Raw genomic sequence first — 22,624 nt, 5'->3', positions numbered from 1 at the left:
TATTCTATTACTCTTGTTCTCTTCTGCTTGCTTTCTTTTTTCTTTCTCAGCAGGTGATCCAGGTGATTGATATATGCATTTTTTTTTCTCTGCCCATTCTGTTGGTTTTTGTCTTTTGCCCTTCTCCCCCGTCCCTCTTCTCAGCTGTTTCTCTTTCCCTCTTTCTTTCTCCCCTTCTTTCCCCCAGTCAAGTCTGTCCCGTATTCAGTAAGTGAAAATAAAATAAACAATAAAAGGTGAATCAAATGGACCATTACGGCAAGGCTGGGATGGTCAATTTGGTAAAGTAAATCCGTTGGGCATCTTTCTTTGCCTTTAGACAACAATTCTGATGGCAAAAGAGCCAAACGGGACAGTTTGTTCTTAGTGAATCATCTTGTTGGTGCAAAAATACTATTTCATTCCTGTCAAACTATTTTTCCTCATCATTTTTTACAGAATCAACTTGAAAAATGTAAGCAAATTATGATAACAAAATTTCTGAAGATACAAGTATGGCTCCTTGTAAGGAAAATAGAAATGAGGAGTGGCTCAACACTTTTGCACAGGAAATTGTAGCTCCTTGGATGTTGTGCCCTTGAATAACCTCTTTTCAGTTCTTGAATGTTTTACTAAACAAAAAAAACAACAAAAAACATAGTAGGTAACAGTCATAATTGCTGTTTATTAGCATAACATTTTTTTTATCTAATAAATATCAAAATGTTAGGGATAAAAGTTTGATTACAGTACATTCCATTTGCAGAGAAGCAGAGTCAAACCTACATGAATCCAAAAGAGAACAGTAGATCTGTCGGGATGAGAGTTATGACCTTTTCCTGGTTTAGGATTGCATCAGCTGATACCAGCAAACAGCACTGCCATAACTTTTTTATATACAGTAGCATCATTTACTGCCATCCCACACTCGTGCAATTTCTGAGGTAAAAAAATACAGCTTTAGTATCGATACATTCATAGAAATATAAAAGCGTCTTTATGTCCTTATTGTGCTTTTATGTGAGGATATTGCCTTCTTTCTGAGCAGTTGAGAAAGTGGATCTCAGGATTGATGACCCTGGAGAAAAAGTCTACATTGCGGATCATAAACCAATTTAGCATCGGTAATATTTGCTCCAGGCCTTTTCACAACATGGGCGACTATCTTGTGCTAAATTAATCAGATTTTTTTTTAACTAAGCCCACATCCAATAAATATGCATCAGTAAAATGCCAGGTTCAGCTATTAAAGACTGAACTGTGTTTCCTTTAAATAGATAGATAAATGGCAAGCTGGATTTCCACAGGGTGACATGCAGCATGTTAATGTTTGTCTACAGGCACTACTCAAAAGGCTCGGATAGGCATGCAGAGAGAGAGAGAAAGGAAGGAAGGAGAAAGAGAGAGAGGTGTATGGAGAGAAACACTGGAAAGGGGAAACGGAGAGGGAGAAAGAAAGTCCCTGTGCTCTTAGTGACAGACAACAGCAGGGGCTGTGGTGCCTGAGGCACACCATACCCTACCACCACCTCCTTAACTGTCTTCTTCCACCCCCACCTCCCACACTTTCCTGAGGGCCAGCGGTGAAGAGCACAATACTTCCCATCTCTCTACTCACGCCGTTCTGTGCTCCAAGTCCAACCAGTCACTGTTCCATGAAATCCAGAGCATCTGACACTGGTTGAATGAGCAAGGAAAAAGGGGTTAAAAGAGAGGGTTGCCCTCCACAACACACCCTCACCGCTTGTTCTAAACCCAGCACTCCCAGTGCTTTCTCCTCCTCCAGCATGAAACCATTTTCAGTCAAAAGCAAAAAAAAAAAAAAATCTTCTTTTTCTCCTCCATCCTACATTATGGCACAGGCTTGCTGTGGGGGAAGGTACTGGAGGTAAGCTGATAGTTGCCGCTACGGACCAGAAAGACCAGAGCTCCACAACCGACCCAAGCCTCTAACAACACGTAGTTTCTATAAGTTAAAGCTAACACACCTAAACCTTCTGTACTTGTTTTCATGCAATGGGGATTTGAAACACGTGCCTTTAAACAAAAAGAAGAAAAACATCTGAGTTGTGTCCCTGTAAACATTTTCCAGTGGTAGAGGGGACCCCAGTTTATCAGTCTTAGCTTGAGTTTAGGAAAATATCCCAAAAAGTGTTCTTGAGAAAGTCCTGCAGACTCCAAGACATTTGTGATTAAGGTCTGCTACAAATCCTTGGTTGGGTTGTGGTTGACATCCCCGAGTCCAGTTTGAGGAGAACCACCAGAGCTCTGAATAAGACCCTCATGTCCTCCGTCCTGCGGAGGTGGACTGTGTGCACCTGGCCTAATGGAGCTAGAAGCCCTGCCTCTGCAGTGGGGAAACTCTGGAGAGCTGAGGTGCGACAAAGGCATGTGTGGCTCTGAGATCACAGAGGATGGCTGCACTTGAAGGGCCAATGAGCTGGCAGTTGGAGATGGAGTTGAGCTGGGAATACCTATGTCCCCCAAAAGGAGGTCTTGGGTTTTGTGTATGAGGGAGTGGCACAATGTGCTATGCTGCTGGGACATGATGAGGGGGGAGGAAGGTAACGACATGGGTGTTTCTGTCCACACTGTGGCAGTCTGAGAGGGGAATGGTGAAGGGAAAGTCTGACGGGAGGGGGAATGGTGTAGGTATGTGTGGCGTGCTGGGGAGTAATGTGTGGGGCAGACTACTGCAGGTTGTGGCACTGACGTCATGAGGGTCTCCATGAGTTGAGCCATTCTCTTCATGACCTGCCCCAGGTCGGCCACTTCTCTCCGAAGGGTGCTCACCTGCAGAAACAAACAAGAATCAAGAGACAATCTGCCTGTAACTATGGCTGGTATACATCATCCAAAGCACTCCACAAGTATTGAAAATAAAAAAAATATTGTGTTGGTGTCATATGGGTTACAATGTTTTTTTTGTTTTTGTTTTTGCGGAAGCAAGCTTGTAATTTATTTTAAGTCCCTGTGTGGTAGCTTTTACTGGAATCTGCAGCTACCGTCCTAGATTCATATGCATATTTATAGAAAATGTACACAATAAAGTGCATCTTTATCCCACCCTTCCCACTGTATGTTCATTTTTAACAGTCCTACTGCTGCTACTGGTTCACACTAAAGGCATTCAAATGTAAAAAAAAAAAAGGGAAAAAAAAGGTTGGCTTGGTTTGTTTGTCCCAGCGGTTAGTGCGCCGACTACAATTAGACAACCATTTAAGTTGTTTTTGTCAGTGGATCGTTTTGTTAGACTTTGCAGGAAAGTAGTGCAATAACGAGGATCCACAGTGAGCTGTGAAAAAGTACTGCATACCAAACAAACTGCACACCTCCCACCAGGGTACCAAAATTCCTCAGGCTGCTGAATACAGATCACACTCTCTGCTCCACGAAATCAGAACATGGCTGAAAATTGTTACGGCTGACTTTAGACAATGCTTTTTGGCTGTGTTATAAAAAAAATATGCCACTAATGTTGTCCATCTAACAGCAATACTGGCTTTATTGTCTAGAGGATGAGTGTCAAATTTAAGGCCTGGGTCAGCTTTGGAAAATATGAAGGAGGACATAAGTTTTTGGAGCAGCTATTCACACTCCACCAAAGTAGTTAAGTGACAGATAATGACATGAAAATTACTATTTTTCCACTGTCTATTATAGAAATTCTATTTTAAATAGAAAAAAGAACATTTTCATCAATCAACAAAAATGTTATGTCTGTCTGGGCGCTGAGCTACCAGAACCTTTTCTGTAATTTTACACATATATCACGAAGAAAGACTGAGACATTCTGTTGAAATTGCACTTCTTTTTTTTTATAATATGAAGATATTTTAGGTAAAACCGAAGAACTAACTTCCTCTACAGGCGGCGCAATAAACCAAGCGGAGATGGTTCCTATAATCCGCTAATTTCCTTGATTACTTTCATACTCCCTCAGCAATTGAAAGGTGTTCCTCCCAAAGTGTACGGCGTAGTCTAAGGAGCGTGGAAAGATGCTTTTCTTTCTAAACTCCTTAGACTATGATGACTTGGATCACTGAGAACCTTCACATACAACAAAGCAAGCCAAATTATTCCATTAATATGCTCCAAAAGCACAAACAGCACCAGAACCATGTGGAGGCCCAGTTCAGCAAATCCATGTAGAATTATAATGAAGGAAAGAAGGGTTAGACACATAACCCCAAAACTTTTACTAGACTGCAAACCAGTAAGGTTGGCCATTTCAGTTTATGGGGACTGATTCAGATCCAGCCTCAAGTGGCCACTGGAGGAACTGCAGTTTTTAGAACTTGAACGTGGGCTTCATTTTGCAGTTCTGGAGGTTTATAGCTACAATCTACAAGACTGCATTTGCTATATTTTGCTTAACAAATTTGACTATAACTCTCACATTCCAGTCATTACCATCAAATTGATTTTTCTGAATATATGACACAAACTTGTGAGGAGACACTGCTAATCAACAAAAAGCCACAGATTATGAATTTGTTTTTTTCAGGTCAGCCCTTCCAGGTCAAATATCTATTTCGTGCCTGCCGTTTTGCATGTAACTTCAAGCTGCTATAATTGGTCATTACACTGATGAGGGGGGTTGCTGATTAGTAGCTCTCTGCACGTGGCGTGTCCACAGAAGGCACGACTATGAAGTGCTGCCAATGTGCCATCTGCTTCTGCCAGTCAAAGCACTCATGACCATTCATCAGGCCAATCATGCACGCCAGCGCAACTGGATGCACATCAGCCCCCAGCGGGACACACAACTCCAGGTGGGAATTGCTCTGGTCGCTGCATGAATATGTCAAGAGGTGATGAGGATGAGCACTCAAGTATATTGTGATCACGACAGACCTAATCAGGCTGGGAACTTCCATTTCCTCTCTCAGCTCACATTGTTATGTTGCCGCCTAGGCGAATGTTGTCCAAAGTGATTACCTGGCTCAGTCGTTTTTAGGCAGGATTTTTAGCGTCTTACAGCATTGAGGTTGTTAAACTTTGATCAGCATCACGAAACCCTGACCAAAATCCTACTTTTGCTTTTACCATAGAAAAACATCCCCCCTTTTTCAATCTCTCCCTCTCACATGTGGCCGGGTCTAAACTCTGACTCTGATAAAAATAGAAAAGCCAAGAGTGGCGGTCCAGTCCAATCTGACACGCTGTCAACGTGATTCTAGTACGCCCACGTCAGAGATAGACGGGTTAGAGAAACAGCAGCGATGCAGCGACAGGTACCCTCAAAGTCAGTAAGAGCATAGTTAGACCAAACAAAGCTGATGTTTACTTATCCATGAGTGTTTTAAAAGTGTTGAGCTGTAGTGCTGCAGTGCATAAATATAGTAATCCAACATATTAAACAACAGCAGGAAATTGCATGAATACTAAAATCCTGATTGCTCTCTATGCCGCCTGGGAGATCATGCAGTGAATAAATTCACAGTGCTTCCCTTTGCTTACTGTTTAGCTTATTGCATGACATACATATGATTGATATGTACTCATTTTAGTTTAATTTAAGACAGGATTATTTAAATTTCTCTTATATGACAGACTGATTTAATTCTATCATCTGCTTAAAACTTCTGCTGTATTCATGCCTTAGTTTCAAGTACCTGACTTTTTCTTTGTTTCTTATTGTTCATTGTGTTCAAAAGTGGGTCGCTACTGATGAGCAGGCATGCCTATTGTGTTGTTTCATGTCTTTCTAGCAGCCTCTTTTAGTAATTATGCATCTAATTACTCAAGCTGTTCAGGTAATGCTCCCATTGCTCCTGCTCTCCTATGCACATGATGATTTCCTTGGCGTAGTACAGAGGTCACCATGCTAGGCCTCATTTGAATTTGAATTTCTCCCACTGGATAAATAAACGGTCCTGTCATGGCGCCAAGTCGCAGGGCAAGTGTAAGAGGCCAAAGAGCAAGAAGTATGTCTTATAGCAGCATGAAGAAAAATCTGGAGTTAACATGGTGAGAATGTGGTATAGGTCTGAATGATGTTAACCTTGTAAGCCTTTGGCTCAGATGGCCTTACTGAATTTTGAAAAAATAAAGTTCGAGCTTTGTTGTTCAGTGGTAGTGACTCCTTTGAATAAAGGCAGAAACAAGAAGTGAAAATTACCCCCTTGGATTATCATCTCAACAGGAACCTCTTCTGATTTTGATTAAAAATGACAAAATTGGGTATCTCACTAATGCTGAATAAATCAGCCAGTGCTAGCATAGCTTAAAATAAATGTAATTTCTTTTTGCCTATAAATGATTTTTTTGTCTCCTTTGTCGTGCTTTTGTTGGACTAGTGTACGTTTGCATGGGGAGCTGATAGGGTTCAAATCAAACGGCCCTTTTCATCTCCTATGGTGATCGCTTTGAATGGATCCAAGTGTGGATTAACAGCCTACAAGACCATGCTGAGGTCCTTCCTGTTAACCACCGGTCACCCACAGAGACAGAGGAGGCACAGAGCCAGTGTGCATAACTGTGAAAAGGCTGTGCCATTGTCTTTCCTCTCTTTTATAGATTTCTTTCATTACTCATGCTTTACACACATCATGTTTCTACTAGCAACAACAGCAAAAAAAAAAAAAAAAAAAGTCCAGAGGATCTCATTTATTTGTCTATTTTTTTTACAGGTTATCTCTTTCTCTTTTCTCTCTACCTCAGTCATCCCATATGATACACACCAAGGCTTAACAGGAGGAGGCAAACACTCCTCCTCACCTGCCAAGGGGTCTAATGTCAATTTAGCCGCCCGCCAATCAAAACCATAGGAAACAGCACGGCAGTCTGTTTGCGTGTATGTGTGGACATTTTAAGTTTGACAGAGCACCACGAGAATTAAAAATAAAAATATGACTAAAATCTTCAGCATTTCAACTGTATGTTAATGTGAAAAAATACAAATAGAGAAAGATTAAGTAAACGAAACGAACTAATAGGGTTTAAAATGCTTATTTGTTTGTCGTTTTTGCTTCATTACTTCCCTCAGTCCTTTCATCTGTCTTGTGGCTGACATGCTGATACAGCCATATGGTTTGTGCTTACTTGAGCCCTGTCTCTCTATCTCTATCACTCTCTGTCTCACCACAGTCATGTTTCTATGAGAGCATTAAACTTAATCTAAGATAACAAACTCCTCTTAATTCTTGCTCTTACCATAAACTAATTTTTTAACTTAAAATCGAATCATTTAATATTGTGTGAACTTGCTTTTTGTAATCCAAAAGGAGACGAGGTCCCTATAAACGCACGCAAGATCCCACCTGTTGATCGAGGTGTCGCAGTTGTCCTCTGGTCTCCTCCGCTTTAGCTGCTAATTCGGCTGTGCTTATGCGCAGCATATCTGTAACAAATAAGAAATGTATAATTCCCTTCAATCAAGGACCAATATACACCCCACAGTTGATTGCACTACAGCCATTATACAGCCATTAAGCACTCTGTCTACAAAGTGTTTTTGCATCTGGGACAGTAAATGACATAGGTTCATGTCTGTGAGTTGCGCTACATGAAGAGAATACCTGTGGTTGGTGCTGAGGCACTGGTTGGTTCACTGACAGGATGGCCTTGGTTAGAGAAGGAGAAGGCCAGGGAGCTCTCTGTCCCCTGACTGTCTTCAGTACCATCCACTATCCTGCAGAGAGATATTATTATATTATTGTGCAATAACACTACACAATGTACACATTTTGGTTATTGCATTATGGTGCTATTCCCTAAAATATTTTAGGCCAGAAATATAAGATTATGTGTTTAAAAACAAACCGAAATTTTCCATATATTTGAAATTCATAGTTTTAACATCAACACAGTATTTAATTCAATGTGAAGCATATTTGTGAATATAAACGGCAATTTAAAAAATATGTAGCTGAATTCTATATATATTACAACAGATTTTGTGTATTTAGCCAGTTATTTTTATTTCTATATAAGATAGTTATATAAGTTATATACGAATAACCAGCTTGTTTGATTTATACTCTATGTCACTGACAAATATTCATCCCATTAAAATGATCCAGTCTAAACCATGATGAGCATAAAGACTGGAAATGGGGTTACATCTTTAAAAATACAGAAATGTCTCTTATAATACATTTTAAACCCTCTATTTAACCCTTTGTCCAACACATGTCATACAATAGTGTGTGTTGGACAAAGGGTGAATGTGAGTATGATATGAACCCACGTTCATCTGCTTCACTTCCACACATTCAACTGGCAAATGAGTCATGTGATTCCTACTTAAGCTTCTCCAGCCTGTCCACAGTTGCTGTGAAGATGCAAGCCACTTTGCAACCCACCTTCACCTCAGTCTTTCTTTATATATAATGTCTGACTTAACTAATACCACGTCTTCTGATGTCTGCTCTGTTCGTTCTGGGATCTTGCTGCTGTTCCCTGACTTCTGCTTTCCATGTACATGAGTGAAAGTGCATGGAGGTCTCTCATCAGGAATTAATTAATGCAGTTGGTTCCTCCTTTCCATAATGATTCATTCATGTGTGTGTCATTAGAGAAAGTTTTAACACGACTCTATTCAGTGCTGTGAGAAACGAAATGCCTCCCATGATTCAATAGCTTACAGAACCACTTTTAGCAGCAGTAACTTGCAGTGAAGGTTTTCTGTATGACTTTATCAATAACTCATAGCATTGTGGAGGAATTTTGTCCCACTCTGCTTTACAATGTTGCTTCAGTTCATAGAGGTGTCATGTATGATCAGCTCCTTTACGTTCCTGCCACATGATCTTAGAGGATCGTAGGGGTCTGTTGTAGCTTTAGCTGCTGGACAAATAACCTCATATTTGACTCTAGAATACTTTGGTTTACAAAGGTGTTCATGGTCAGCTCAGTGACTGCAAGGCATCCAGGTCATGTGGTTGCAAAACAACCAAATGACCTGTGATTCTGCTCATATGCTGTTTTTGGATTTTACCAAACATGTTGCTGTATAGCCAAATAGCTTCACTTTGGTCTCATCTGTCAAAAGGACATTGTTCCAGAAGCCTTGTGGTTTGCTCAGATGCAACTCTGCAAACCTAACCTGTGCTGCCATGTTCTCTTTAGAAAGAAGAGGCTTTCTTTGTGCTGTCTTTCCAAACAAGCCATACTTATTTAGTCGTTTTCTGATTGTGCTGTCATGTATATTATAAATGTAACATTTAATATGCTGACTGAGGTCGTTGGAGTCCGAGATATATTTCTTCCATTTTGCAGTTTCTGTAAAAACTGCACGTTTCAGGGTGTGAAACCTTTTCTGTATACCCTCACTGATAGATCACATAATAGAAATTAAGAGGATTAGACTTCCATTAGTCTGTCACAGGGTTTAGTAAATACACATACTGTTTGTCACTGATGACACTTTTGAGTCATTTCTAGTTTGCGGCATATGCACTCTTCCAAAGAAATATAAAAATAGGCATAGCTTGGATTCACAGGGAAACAGGCCTAGACAGGAAGTAAGACCAATCAGTGGAGAACAAACTCACCTGGGGCTGAGATTGGAAGGATCTAAAGTGTTGAGAGTAATTTCCTGGATCTTCCTCCGAGACCTGCTAGAGTTTTGTGCCACGCTCTTCTGGCTGGGTCCGCACATTGGAGACTTCTCACCAGCCCCCCTGAGGTTCACTGCTCGTTTCTGCTGTGATAACAAAGATACGGTCACGGCCTCTTGCTCCTCTTGCTCCTCCAGCTCCTCCAGCTCCGCATCTTCCTCATGTTCCTCCTGTGCCTCTGTGATAGGTGGATAGCCCTGAACCACTCGCCCGTTCCTCTTCACCTCTGACTGAAAAAAAAGCAAAATTAAATTAAAATCTAAAATCACTTTGGCTCATCTGTGGCTCATCATGGCCATTTCACTTTTTCCTCTGCAAAGTTAATAAAATGGTTCTTTATTTTTTTTAAGTAAACAAAATGTACTAATGACTTGTAAGTGCAATGAGTTGCCCACTCAGTTGGATAAAAGGTCAGATCAACAGTTTAGGTTGCAGATGTGTCCTGCAGAACAGTAAATGCAACACCTGACACCTGTCTCATTGAACACAGAGAGCTGCGTCTATCATTAGTGGTCTGCAATGAGCCTTCAGCTACAAGATGAGGTCTCAGCCTGATAATAGCAGAAGTAAAGACCACAGTCGCCTACTGAACCATCTTCCTCTGACAAAAATACCACCAGCGTGAGATTAATGTCTCATCGAGAGAGATAGACTCTTCTGTAAAATATTGGAACAGCTTGACAGTATATAGAGCATCTTATCGCCTTCTATTCTGGTGCCGCCATGATCTAATGACTGCAACTAATTTTGTGCAGAAGTGATCTATTTCGTCCTTCATCAAGTCTCAAACAATGATTGTGCCCATTATCGGTGACTGAAGCCTTCCGCTGAGTCACTCAACAAAGTTTTCAGAGTGCAGAAGCATCAAATTTCTTAGTGAGAGCTGATGAAAAATTCGGTGATGGCTGTTAACAAACAACATGAACTAATCGGACAAGTCTTTTAAATTAATGGCACCTGTCTAAAAGCTGTTTAGCTTCTGCTTGTGAGAGTGAGAATTTGGGTACCTGCGTCTCTAGAGCTGTTGTGGACAGTCTGGCCTTAACCTGGAAGAAAGCCAAAGAGGAAACACAGTAAATGAACTGCAGATAAGAGCAATTAAGCTGCCATCTTTCTTTTCTTGCTTTTAATTTACAGGTGAGTCAGTTCACAAGGTTATACAGTAAATTATTTTCTAAAGCCAGTATAAGAATAGAATAGATGATAATGACAAATACCCTAATGACCTTGATATAGTAGTACTGTAGTGGTAAATGCAGGATAGTAAGACCAAAAAAAAAAAAGCAATCTCAACATTTCAGCCGCAAAACACCCCTCCATCTCCTGTCTTCATTTAAAGTCTATTGAGCCCTGAGATTTGGGCTGCCCCTCTGCACATTAGCTTCACCTAAAAGCCCTGCGGCATGCAGTCCGAGTGAGTGCGGGTGTGTGTGTGTTAATGATGTGTGTGCGCGTGTAAGTGGGCCAGCGGCGTTTGGGCAGGCGAGACAAAAACACCTGACTGTAATTACAGCAGTTCAGCTTCTCCAAGTCGGCTCAGCTAGCTCTCTCTCTCTGTAATTTTAAAGTTTCCAGACCCTTCTTGCTTTGCCGTCTCTAAACTCATCAGTCATTCTCACACATTAGTACAGTATCGTGATTCATTTCACCGAGAAATTGGCGAGAGCACATTAATTGCTTCTCTTGCACTGCTGTGGGTAATACCCAGGCATCGTTAATTAAAAAATATTAAAAAATCAGGATCTATTAAGGGTGTATGGAGATAATTAAAACAAATGAAAGATTTGATTTGGTGTTTGGCTTTGGGATCCCCAAATTTATTTTGCTTATTTAGTTTATTATTTCATTGCTATTGCTTTAGCAAAATTAGCACCTAACGCATGTCTTCTCACATCTTTCTTTCTTTTCATAGTTCCTTCTTTTGGCATCACAATCAAAAAACGGTCCATGGGGGATGTATAGTTAAAAATCAGTTTAAATCTCCTTCCAAGGAAAACATGATTTGATCCCGTGCTAAATTTGTAACTTTCCTCATTTATTTTGCTTGGATATGCTTTCCACAATGTAAAATAATCTCATGAGATAAGCTTTAAGAAGCTCCAGACTGAGAGCTATTGTTGATGATGTAACTGTAAATGATGTAACTCTCTCCTTTAAAATGAAACTACCACGAAGATTACAAACTGTTTGTACTAATTTCCCTCGCTTTATAAGTTAGCCAATTATATGTGGAATCAATACACCAATACTTGGATGGACTCACGTGTGCCTCGTGTCCCTCTCTCAGGTTGTACGTGAGGTCCTGCTGGATGTCCTGGACGAAGTGGTGAGAGTACTCAGGATAGAGGTCCAACACCTCATAGAGTCCTTTCAGGTTGATACACTGCAGGTCACAGTAGGTCAGGGCTTTCACATCTGCATTGGTTTTTATTACCCGGTTATCCAAGGACAGGTTTGCTCCGATCAGGTCACCTTTACCTGCTCAGGCAGAGAGAGAGTGAGATGGTCAGAAAAAGAGGTGACAGCATAATGTACACTGTGGTAAAGGGTGTTAGAGGCACAGACTCAGTAATCTTTTCTGCAGACGCATCGGGACACATCAGCGATAACTGAAAAGTTTATAAGCTTGGAGGGTGGAGAGGTCCTGGAGCAGAGTAATGCTTAGACATTAAGAGGATTATTCATTTATTCAAGACTCAGAATATAACTTCTTCTGAATTCTAATTAGTAACTTTGTCACTATTATAGACTGTATGTCTTCTATTATTACACTAAGTACTGAGCACAGTGTTGGTTAAGGCAGGGAAGGAAGACACACTCAGCTTGGTAAAGCTGAAAACAGCTGATCTCACTGCAAGCCCCCAAAGGTGATAGCTCAGCTAACACACTTTTACAAATCCTCATAGTAAATTTTATTAAGGGTGCACTACTAAGGAACCTTGGACTACATATAATTGCTGCTGCCTCTGCAAGCTTCTTTGGAACCCACCTCCACCTCAGCTTCTCCTTCTCACGTGGTGTCTGACTTAATCGATGTCATGTGTGTTGTAATTTCCACCTGTTCAACTGTGTACCTGGAGCCTTGAGGCTGCTATACCATGACAGAGCCACATACCACCAAACTCCACCTCTATCGAAAAAAGAAAGGCAGCCTGAAATTCTTTATTTGTTTATTACCCAAACGTCTTTTGCTAATTAACGTTTGCCACTGACTTCTTAGATGTTAAAGTATGAAGAGCATAAAGAGGCAACTGCAAATGCATCTGCAAGACCAAAAACTGAGCACTCTATTAACGGGAAAGCTTCAAGTAATACTGTTTAAAAAGCTAAACACTAATGACCAAGTAATACCAAATAGGAAACAAGCTTAATGAGAGAGAGAATAAACAGAATATTGCAGCGTTGTTTTGGTCTATAATTATTATTTATAAATCACTTCCACTGCTTTTAGTCAGTTTTACAGTTTGGGTGAAGTGGCTGTGACAGCTGTTCCTCTCTATACAGGATGAAGATAAGTGCCCCTTTAGAGTTAATATCCCTTAAGCAGAGATAAATTATTCATTATGGTCATTTCGTGGTGTGAACGCGGCTAAATTACACCACAGCTGATGGAGTGGCAGTCATGACTGTTCATGTTCTCCTTCTCTGTCGCTTTCTCAACCCACTCCTTCTCACCCCGGTTATTATTCCTCTCCTCTTTCATTCGCTCCCTCTGTTTTTAGAGATCCAACTGGTTCAGCTATATCAAAACCCTTTGTCACTGACTTTTCTTTCTTTTCCATCATCTTCCTTCTCCTCCATTTCCTCTTTTTCTTTTCTTGCTTCTTTGTTTCACTTCTTGTTTCCTGCTTTGTGTTTCCTGTCCGCTATTCGTCTGCTACTTTGTGTTTCCCAAACTTCCATTTTATTCTTAACATTTTAGCTTTTGTTGCATCATTCTGGTTTTTAATTTGCTTTTTTGTCTTCCTATTTACTTCTTTCTTTCTTCTTTGCTGTCTTTCTTATCTTTTTTGTATCTGTCTCTTTCTAGGTTTCTTTCATTCCTGTCATCCCCATCTTCCTTTTTTAAATTCTCCTCTTCCTTTTCAGCTCACTAGATGCTTCCCCTCTGCCTCCATCTCCTGTTTGCCTTCTAACCTTTTTATCTGCCATGTTTTACTTCTTTCTGAGTTTCTCTGTCTTCTCCATTTTGTGTTTTCTTTCTTTTTATTCATTTTTCCTTTTCTTTTCATTTTTCTTTCTGCTTATCTTTCTGTCTTGTTAACTTTTGATTCCTTCTTCCTTATGTTCCTTCCTTTCTCCCTTCACTCACCAATCTGGACCTCAGCTTGGCTCACTTTTACTCTCATCACTTCTTCTTCTTCTCTTTCCTTTTTTCTTTTCTCATCACTTTCTCTCATCTTAAGCCCCATCCGTTTTCATTTACTTCATCTCATTTGATTCCTCTTGTTTTACACTCTTCTGCTTCCTTTTTTGCCCTCCCTCTTTCAGCACACGTTCTCTCCATCTTCCCAAAGTTTCTCCTCATCCTCTCACTCTTCCTGTTTTTGGTCTTCTGTCTGTTATGTGGTACTGAGCTGTGGCTATGGACTCGCTGTGTGGCAAGGAAGGGGGTGATAGAGAGAGACGAGAGACACATGCTGAGAGAGAGAGAGAACCTTTTTTTTTTCTTCAGACACTCGAAGTTAGCCTGACCTTCAGCACACAAGCACAGAGACAACGCTCTCCGCCTGTCAAGCCTACATACACATATGCACCCACCCACACACACACGCACACAAACACATGCCATTCAGCAGAAAACAGCAGAAAACAATTCCGCCTACTCGATACACACAAACAGGAAAACACAGAAACCTTTTTTTCCCTCTTTTTTAACAGGAGAAAAGGCATGCAGGTGTTGTTTCTACAAACAACTAGATACACACACAAAGATAACAATGCCAAAAGAGGAAAAAACCATGACAGATGGAGTTTCTTGAACCATCTGGCTGTCTTCTATTCTCTGTCACACGCACTTGTGACAGATAGAGTGTATTCCTGTGTCATGAAGGTCAGAAAGCAAAAGCCAGTATGGTCACTTAGGGCAAGAGGTTGCATCGCACAGCAGATGTGCATGCTTGCAGATACAGCTCGAGTGAGTCTACATCTCGATTTGTTCTGCACACAAAGATGGGCATCATTTTATGAACTTTCAGAAAATTCTTCATCTCTAAGCTGAACATACTGGAGTTTTTTTTTTAAAATCTTACTTAAAAAAATAGTCCATTACGTATTGAGTATTAAGTATTGAGCACTGAAGAAGTTGAATGATTACCTTTATAACCATGTTTAATGTGTTAAAGTCGTTTTAGGAGCAGATTTTGTGACTCTTTTGTTCTTTTATCATTCTATCATTCTACCCTGTTATTCAGCTTTGGTATTAATAGTGGCAATGAAGATACAGACAAGACATGTGGGTGGAGAGAGAGCAGATTTGCACTTTATATTTAAGTTCCCAGGTCTTAGCTGCTTATTAACATGAATATTAGTTGCTTACTATCGCTTTATAAGTCATTGGAAAGCATAATGATTTATTCTGCATGGCCCTCGCAGTTTGACATGTTGCACAGAGCCTTTTGATTGGGATCTGCCAGTTTAAGATGACCATTTGATACTTGCAATACGTGAGATGTTTTTAATCAGGCAAATGCATAATAAAAATGAATAATAAGGACAAAGAGACTTTGCTAAAGTGAAATGCAACTTCATAAATATGAAACGTCTGCAGCACACGTTTCTCTGTTTTATCTAATTTGTTCTTCTCAGGAGACACTACTGGCTGTGATGGCTTTTATCTTTATCAAGCTTTATTTTCCTTTATGCTTTATTTTAACCTTTTTCATTTACTTTTTCTTTCATTTGTATTTCACCAAGACTTCTGCTGTATAAACAAAACAGTCCTTTTTAAATAATTATTGTAATTTCATGAACAAAGACAGCGATATTTTTTCTCGGTTCAAGCTGACTCGCAGCTTTTGAGCACGTTGTGGAACCGTTAATGAGAAGCCCGTTTCTATTTTAGCACGCGGCTTCCTTTGGAATTGCTGAATCGGGGGGGATCCACCTACTCAAATAGACTGTTTTTTGTATTTTTCTGTTTCTGTTGTAGAAAACACAGGAGTCAGTTCTGGCTTCAGATGCTGTAATTAGCTGCTGCTTTAGCAAATCAAATATCGATTTAAAACTGAAAGTGAAAAAGCAAATGAATTTGGCCTGGGGTGTCACATAGAGACCTACTTCAGCAAGCAACGAGGAACTGGGATGAGCAGCATTAAAACGATCAAGACTAGAAGAAACTAAAATGACCTAACTCTGTGAATTGGACTGATTAAATGTGCTAGACTCAACTGGACAGCACAGATTAAAGCTGACAGAAGACTGAATTACACTTCTGTGGAAAAGATATGATGAATGCTCAGCTGGACATAACTGGATTGCAATAGTTTAGCCTGGATGGAATTGGACAATTATGGATCGAATGGATCACTGGTATATGATATAAAACAATCGGCAAAGGTTGAATGTCTCTTTCATCACCTGCCAGTCAGCTCCGCTCATCCTCTATGGGCTTCAAGACATCACTAAAACATGCAGCCCAGCTTAAAGAAGAATGCAGCTCCTTCATATTATGTGCACAAATTGACAAGTCCTTCTTTGCCTACTGCAAAAGGAGATTGCTCAAAAATGGCATTTACACTCACTGGTCACTGCATTTGGTACATTTTCAACCGCTCTTTAACTCAAATATCTAATCAGCCAATCACACGGCAGCTTCATCCATCCAGCTCCATCAATATAGGCCTGTAGACATGGTCAAGGCGACCTGCCCAAGTTCAAAATGATTGTCAGAATGAGAAAGAAAGGTGATATAGGAGACTTCAAACATGCCATTGTTGTTGGCCGTTGGCTGGTTTGAGAATTTCAAACACTGCTGATCTACTGGGACTTTCCCACACGACAATCTCTAGGGTTATCAGAGAATGGTCAGAAAAGGAGAAAATGTCCAGTCAATGGCAGTTCCCAGGGTGCCTGTTTGGCTTCCAAGTTGAGCAGGCAATATGCTGCATGTGCTGGAGGGCTAAATGCTGTATCCCGGGTCTGACTCAGATCCAAGGCTTGTTGTCTCATCTTCACTGCACAATCTAATACAGACAAAAAGGAACCCCCAAGACATGCTTCTAGCTGATTGGAAGGCTGCAGAAGAATGTACAACAGATGTGCTACTGCTGCAGAAGACCACACCAGGTGGCACAAGAACAGGATACTTAGGCTACAATGTTGCCTGGTCTGACAATTCTCAATTTCTGCTGCAAAATTCGAATGAATTTTTAAATATGCACGGATCCATCCCACCTTGTTTGTGTAAATTGTTACAACAAAATGAGCATTGTTGCCTAACTGAGCTTAACCACAGCCTGAATATTGTTGCTGACCTATGACCCTGCACCATTATCTGATGGATGCTTCCAGCAGGATAACACACCATGCCACAAAGCTCAAATCATCACAAACTGGTTTCTTGAACATGACAATAAGTTCAGTGTACTTAAATGGACTACACAACCACTAGATCTCAATCCAATAGAGCACCTTTTGCAATGTGTTGGAAGATTCACATCATGGATATGCAGTCGACAAATCTGCAGCATCAGAGTGATAATAACTTCAGAGGAATCTCTGCTGAGGCCAGTGAGTTGACTTTTTAACAAGAGCTTAATAATAATTCACTGAAAATGCACAATAGCCTCTAGGACAATGTAATCCTTCAAATTCAAAACAATTAGCCTATTTTCAGGATGGGCTTTTACACAAAGAGCCATGCAGAGCTTCGTTATTAAGCTTGCTGTTTCCTTGTTAAAATTAGAAAAGATCTGTTTTCCTTCCGTCTTCCCACCCCCGAGCCCCTTCCTTCTCCCTTTTATCATACCCAGAATGGCCAGCACCATGCCATCTTTCAGCACTTCCATGGATCCTGAGCAGACAAAGAAGATGGCCTGGAGAGCGTCACCCTGTCGAAGGAGGTACTCTCCTGGAGCACAGAAAGAGGTCTTGATGTGCAGTGACAGGGAGCGCAGGCAGCCGCGACTGGCAGAGGCAAACAGCGACAGCTCCAGGATCTCCTTGTTAAGGTGCATGGTGATGTCAGATCGCAGCTCATCTGGGAAGTCCTTCAGCAGCTGTAGAGATGGGGGGGGGAAATAGAAATCAGAGAAGGATGTGAGCAGCATGACACTTGTAATTGTAAGAAAAAAAAACACATGTACCTAAAGTTAAAAGATATTATTATTACTATCATTATGTAGTAATAATTACCTTTATACACCATTACCAACCAATGCAACACCTGTGGCTGCAACACAGACAATATAAGGTGAGAATTTGGAGAAACGCTGTCATTTGCACATCATCTATCTGTCCATCCCCTCAGCGGGACAAAGATCTGCAGCTCAGCAGCATCACAGCTGATCAATGAGTCATCAGAGCCAGGCTTACTTTAATCAACAGGCCCATCTATAATTCATTTGTCTGGGTTTCATCATCATCACTCCCTCCACTCCCTGCTCTGTTTTCTGACAGCTGTCTTGCAGGCATTCACAGCCTAGAGGGACGAGTTGCTACTATACTGCTGACTGGTTGCCTCCGTTTCCCTGAGCTTATCAAGCAGAGGTGTTGTTCACCCTGTCTTACTGTGTGTTTTCTCTACATGGTCCTGAAGCCACATTTGCACACTTAGATCTGTTTGCACGTTTCCTTTCACCTGATGTTGTCTTCAACAAAAACAAAATCTGGTTTTGAAAACCAGCCTCGAATCATCATTTTTGAAACTGAAGGCCGAGAGCTTGTCCTCTAAATATCATCATGCATAGACAAAAAAGTCATGTCTTCTTCTCCCTGTGAGTCAGTGCTCAGGGCTAAACACACCTGCATTCACTGTGGGTAATCATAGTACCATTGATTGTATTTTCACCTCTACCGTGAGCCTAAATGTGGCTGACATGTAAGGAGTATGTGAACTTTCAAATGAGTTATCGGTCCCTGTGGGCTGTGCTGTTGGACATTTAAAGTACAAGTGAACAGACCAAGTAGGGAAAGGGTTAATACCAACTGAAGTAATTACTGTATTTGATGCTGATGTTGGGATATCGTCAATGCAAAGACACTTCCAATTTCAGTTTAGCAAAAACCAATCAGGTCGTCTTCCTTTCATACCTCGTTACAGTCGATGCCATTGTTGACCGACCAGGTTGTTTGAAAGTACTCCAGCATTCGCTGCTTGAGGCTCTGCGGCAGATGATGGACACGTATGAAGTCCTTGAGATCTTTGGTTTTGGTGTGGTACAGAGACCAGCGTGAGTACATCCTCTGGATAATGGCTGTCACATTACCAAAGACCAAAGCGTGCATCAGTGCTGCAGGTAAGAAGAGATGAAGAAGGAGAGTTAATGAAGTGGACAGTAAGCATGGATGACATACAGTGAAAAATGTGCTGACAGTGAATTGTCAAGACAGGGAACAAAAATAGGAAACCTGACTAAACTCTTTTCTAGACTGGTTTTGTATCTCACAGTAAACCAAAGAGAAACATCAGCACAAGTGTTACAAGTGCAGCACAATAACAGTAGAAAAACATGGAATTGGACTCAGATCATAAGTTGCTCAAAGCAGGTCAGAGAGAAACATCTAGAAACAGGAACTCTGTCATATTTCTAAAATATTAAATAAGCAACAGGAATAAGGCAGGAATACAACAGTTCTGCCTCCACTTGATTTCTATGATCAAATAAACATCAAATCAACTAAATATACACATGCATATCCTGCAGCTCTACTCCTAGAACACAGGAACATCAGGATTAGGTCTGGCAGGGTCATATTTGACTGGGATGACAGATACCTGTCCTGTTCACCTAAGCTCATCCACTTTTCAGCGGTGCTGCAGCTGTGTCGCATGCTGCAAGACGGGAAAGTGGGACTGCTGTGACAGCGATTACTGATTGTGGCATGAGCTATTAATGAAAGAAAACTGAGCTTTAAGCTTCACCACTGAAAACTAATTACATTTTATGTTTTACACTGTTGTAAGGTCATTTAGTCATATTGTTATTCATGTTTGCATTGAATGATGGAATAAAATGATTTAATTCAATTCCACCCATCCAGTTTGGCCTATGTTTCCATATAAATATGAACAGGTGCTTGGTTCAAGTTTTTATTTCGTGTAAACCCAACAGGGATAGCGTGTGTGTGTGTTTGTGTAAGCACATGTTTGTGTGGTGTGTCTGTGACAGCTACTGCTACTGCCCCAGGCAGCCAGGGACATTTAGCATTTAGCTGAACCAGAATTGGGAGTGTCCACAGGGAAAACCCCGACCACGGTGACCTCTCCTCATCCCCAAAACACAAATGTAGTGTAACAAGCCAGTTTAAACCGGATCAGACCTTCCTGCAGTTGTCTGCCAGTGAAATATAACAGCTTACAGTGAAACAAATGATGGACCAGGATCAGATTTTGTTGATGTTCCATCCATCCGTCTATCCTGCTTCACTGCGTATCCGATTTCAGGTAAGGGTCATTTGTACAGGTAAGTATAATTCCACACACTGTTGTCTCAATCTGATCTCATGATAAATGTAAGCATTTCCATCATTTCCAAAACACGTGTGCACTCAAGTTAATGTGACGATATCTCACGACTGATCGTTTGTTCGTGTACCTCCTATAAGCATGACACAAACGGAGAAGATCTTCTCAGCGTCAGTGTTGGCTGACACATTGCCGAAGCCCACGCTGGTGAGACTGCTGAGTGTGAAGTAGAGTGAAGAGATGTAGACGCTTCGGATGGAGGGACCACTGCCAGAACCATTAACACCTCCTGTGGGATAGTACGGCGACTCCAGACGCTTTCCCAGTTCATGGAGCCATCCTGTTTTAATATAGTGTAAACAGCAAACGGATGGTCAGACAGAAACGTTAAATTTGTTTCAATTTCATAACAGCAGTTAATATAAAAATTCAACTCGACTTGTAACAAAATTTCCACAAAATTACCAGCCTTCATTTTTACTGGTTATCATGAAATCCTATGCAGTAATTGGTGAAAAGAAATCTGCATTGTTCTCATGACCCACTGGATATTGACCGGGATCCAGTTATGAAGATGCAAGAACAAGGTAATTGTGAACAGCACAGCTTATCGATGCTAACCAAAAATCAGCCCAACAGGCCTCGTTATACATAAGTGACCTGAGGACTAAAGGGGAAGCCTTGTGTTTCGGTATGAGAAGAATTAACACATTTTGCACTGATTTTACAATGCACACACACATAAGTGATGCAGTTGTTGCACCCACCTTTTTTTACGGCTCTACCGTAAAGGCTTAAAATCCTATATGAAGACCCTGATGACAAATGCATATACAGGTAAATATAAGATCTCACTTGCAGAAAAAACCCTGTATCTCTGGTTTTAACGGCACTTCAGAAATTTAAATATGACTTCTGTCCTGTTCAAGTTTGTCTTCTTGTGCACCTCTACACTATTGGTGATGAAAGCTTTTTTTTTTTCTTTTTTTTTTAAACCAAAAAAAAAACCCAAAACCTGCAGCCAGCGAGCCTGCAGGTAGTGCATCAGGTGTGAAGCATAAAAATGAACATGACTTTGAAGTTGCTGAGTTTTGGGGATGTCCAGTGTTGTCACAGGGAGAACATTCATGAGCCAGAACAGCACAATCTTTACTCACCACAAATCCAATTAAGCATATTTCACTCTCTTTGAATTTGTCCACTTCTCCATAATAATAGTTAAAGGCTAACCGTTCTGACACAGTGGAGTAGACCCTACATGCAGCATAGATGCACAATTTGCAGGTGCACTGAACAGGACTCTCCGGAGAACAATCTATCAATTGCAGCTAGCACTGGAAGCAGTCCAGAGGTCAACATGAAGGTCAAGCTGAAAGGGCCAATTTTAAACGAGTTAATGTTTTTGGCCTTTAGGGATACAGTCTAGTCTGTCTGTCTGTCTGTGTCTTTTATTATACTAGCCTTTATTATAGCCTTTGTATGAGTCTGTTTATTGCACAGTCTGACAAAACTAGATAATGACTCCTTCAGCTAGAACAGAAACTGAGGCTGTTTTTTTAGCCCCACATTTTGTCCCAGCATTTGATGTCACCGGAGTCAGTTTTCCATTAGCATCCTGTAACAAAGTTGATAACAAATCTCTGCAGGCACACATCACATTACATGTACACTGTTACCACAGTGGTGGGTAGCTCTGAGACTTATTAATTTATTTATTTTCACATGGCTACAATATAATGAATTCAATTAATTTTTGGTACAAAACACAGCAACAAATCTTTTTCTTTCTTTGTCTGGTTCTCTGTGATATTCTAGCAACATTTGTGGTGAATCAGCACATTCAATGTCTTCCTGCGAATGATAGGGGGTGGGAAGATTGTATTACATTACTAATCCAAGCACCAACAGCGCCTGAAGATGCTACAACTGATACTGGCAAAGTGCCCAGTAGCACCGGTGCTATGCTGAAAAAAAAGGTCTCGGTTACAAGTCGTTGTTTGTTTTGACATCATAGGATTTCAAAGGCGCTTCGAAGGAAGAACACTACAGATGCAATGTTTTATGTGAGACTGTTGATGGAGAAGTATAGAAAAGGTCGAAAAAAGTGGCACTGTGTCTTTGTGAATCTAGAGAAAGCATATGATATGGTGCCAAAGGAGGAGCTCTGGTACTGCAAGAGGAAGTCAGAAGCGGCAGAGAAGTATGTTAGGGTGGTGCAGGACATGTATGAGGACAGATAGACAGTGTCGAGGTAGGAATGACAGATGGCTTTAAGATGGAAGTGAGATTCCATCGGTGATCTGCTCTGATCCTTTTCTTGTTTGCAAGGGGACAGATGAGGTCAGGCAGGAGTCTCCTTGGACTAGGATGTTGTGACGACACTGAGATCAGCAGTGAGAGCAGGGAGCAGATGGATAAAAAATATGGAGGTATCCTCTGGAGAGAAGAGGAA

The 22,624-nt window shown here is 40.9% G+C and overlaps 1 protein-coding gene across 1 annotated transcript in view; it reads right to left on the bottom strand.

Annotated features, from left to right (window-relative positions):
• Nucleotides 1-743: 743 nt before the first annotated feature.
• kcnh8 (potassium voltage-gated channel, subfamily H (eag-related), member 8) overlaps nt 744-22,624 on the bottom strand; it is a 57,934-nt gene continuing 36,053 nt past the window's right edge. The window contains exons 8-16 of the mRNA XM_082520799.1: nt 20,303-20,512; nt 18,798-18,997; nt 17,515-17,764; nt 11,809-12,023; nt 10,553-10,591; nt 9,480-9,775; nt 7,503-7,615; nt 7,245-7,324; nt 744-2,772 (exon numbers count right to left, since the gene is read on the bottom strand). Coding sequence (XP_082376925.1) covers nt 2,182-2,772; nt 7,245-7,324; nt 7,503-7,615; nt 9,480-9,775; nt 10,553-10,591; nt 11,809-12,023; nt 17,515-17,764; nt 18,798-18,997; nt 20,303-20,512 — 1,994 coding nt within the window. The 3' untranslated portion in view covers nt 744-2,181. The remainder of the gene's footprint in view (nt 2,773-7,244; nt 7,325-7,502; nt 7,616-9,479; nt 9,776-10,552; nt 10,592-11,808; nt 12,024-17,514; nt 17,765-18,797; nt 18,998-20,302; nt 20,513-22,624) is intronic.

The sequence above is a fragment of the Aulonocara stuartgranti genome (genome assembly GCF_965226115.1).
Source record: "Aulonocara stuartgranti genome assembly, chromosome: 22".
Taxonomy (NCBI): Eukaryota; Metazoa; Chordata; class Actinopteri; order Cichliformes; family Cichlidae; genus Aulonocara; species Aulonocara stuartgranti.
This window is presented reverse-complemented; position numbering and strand designations above follow the sequence as displayed.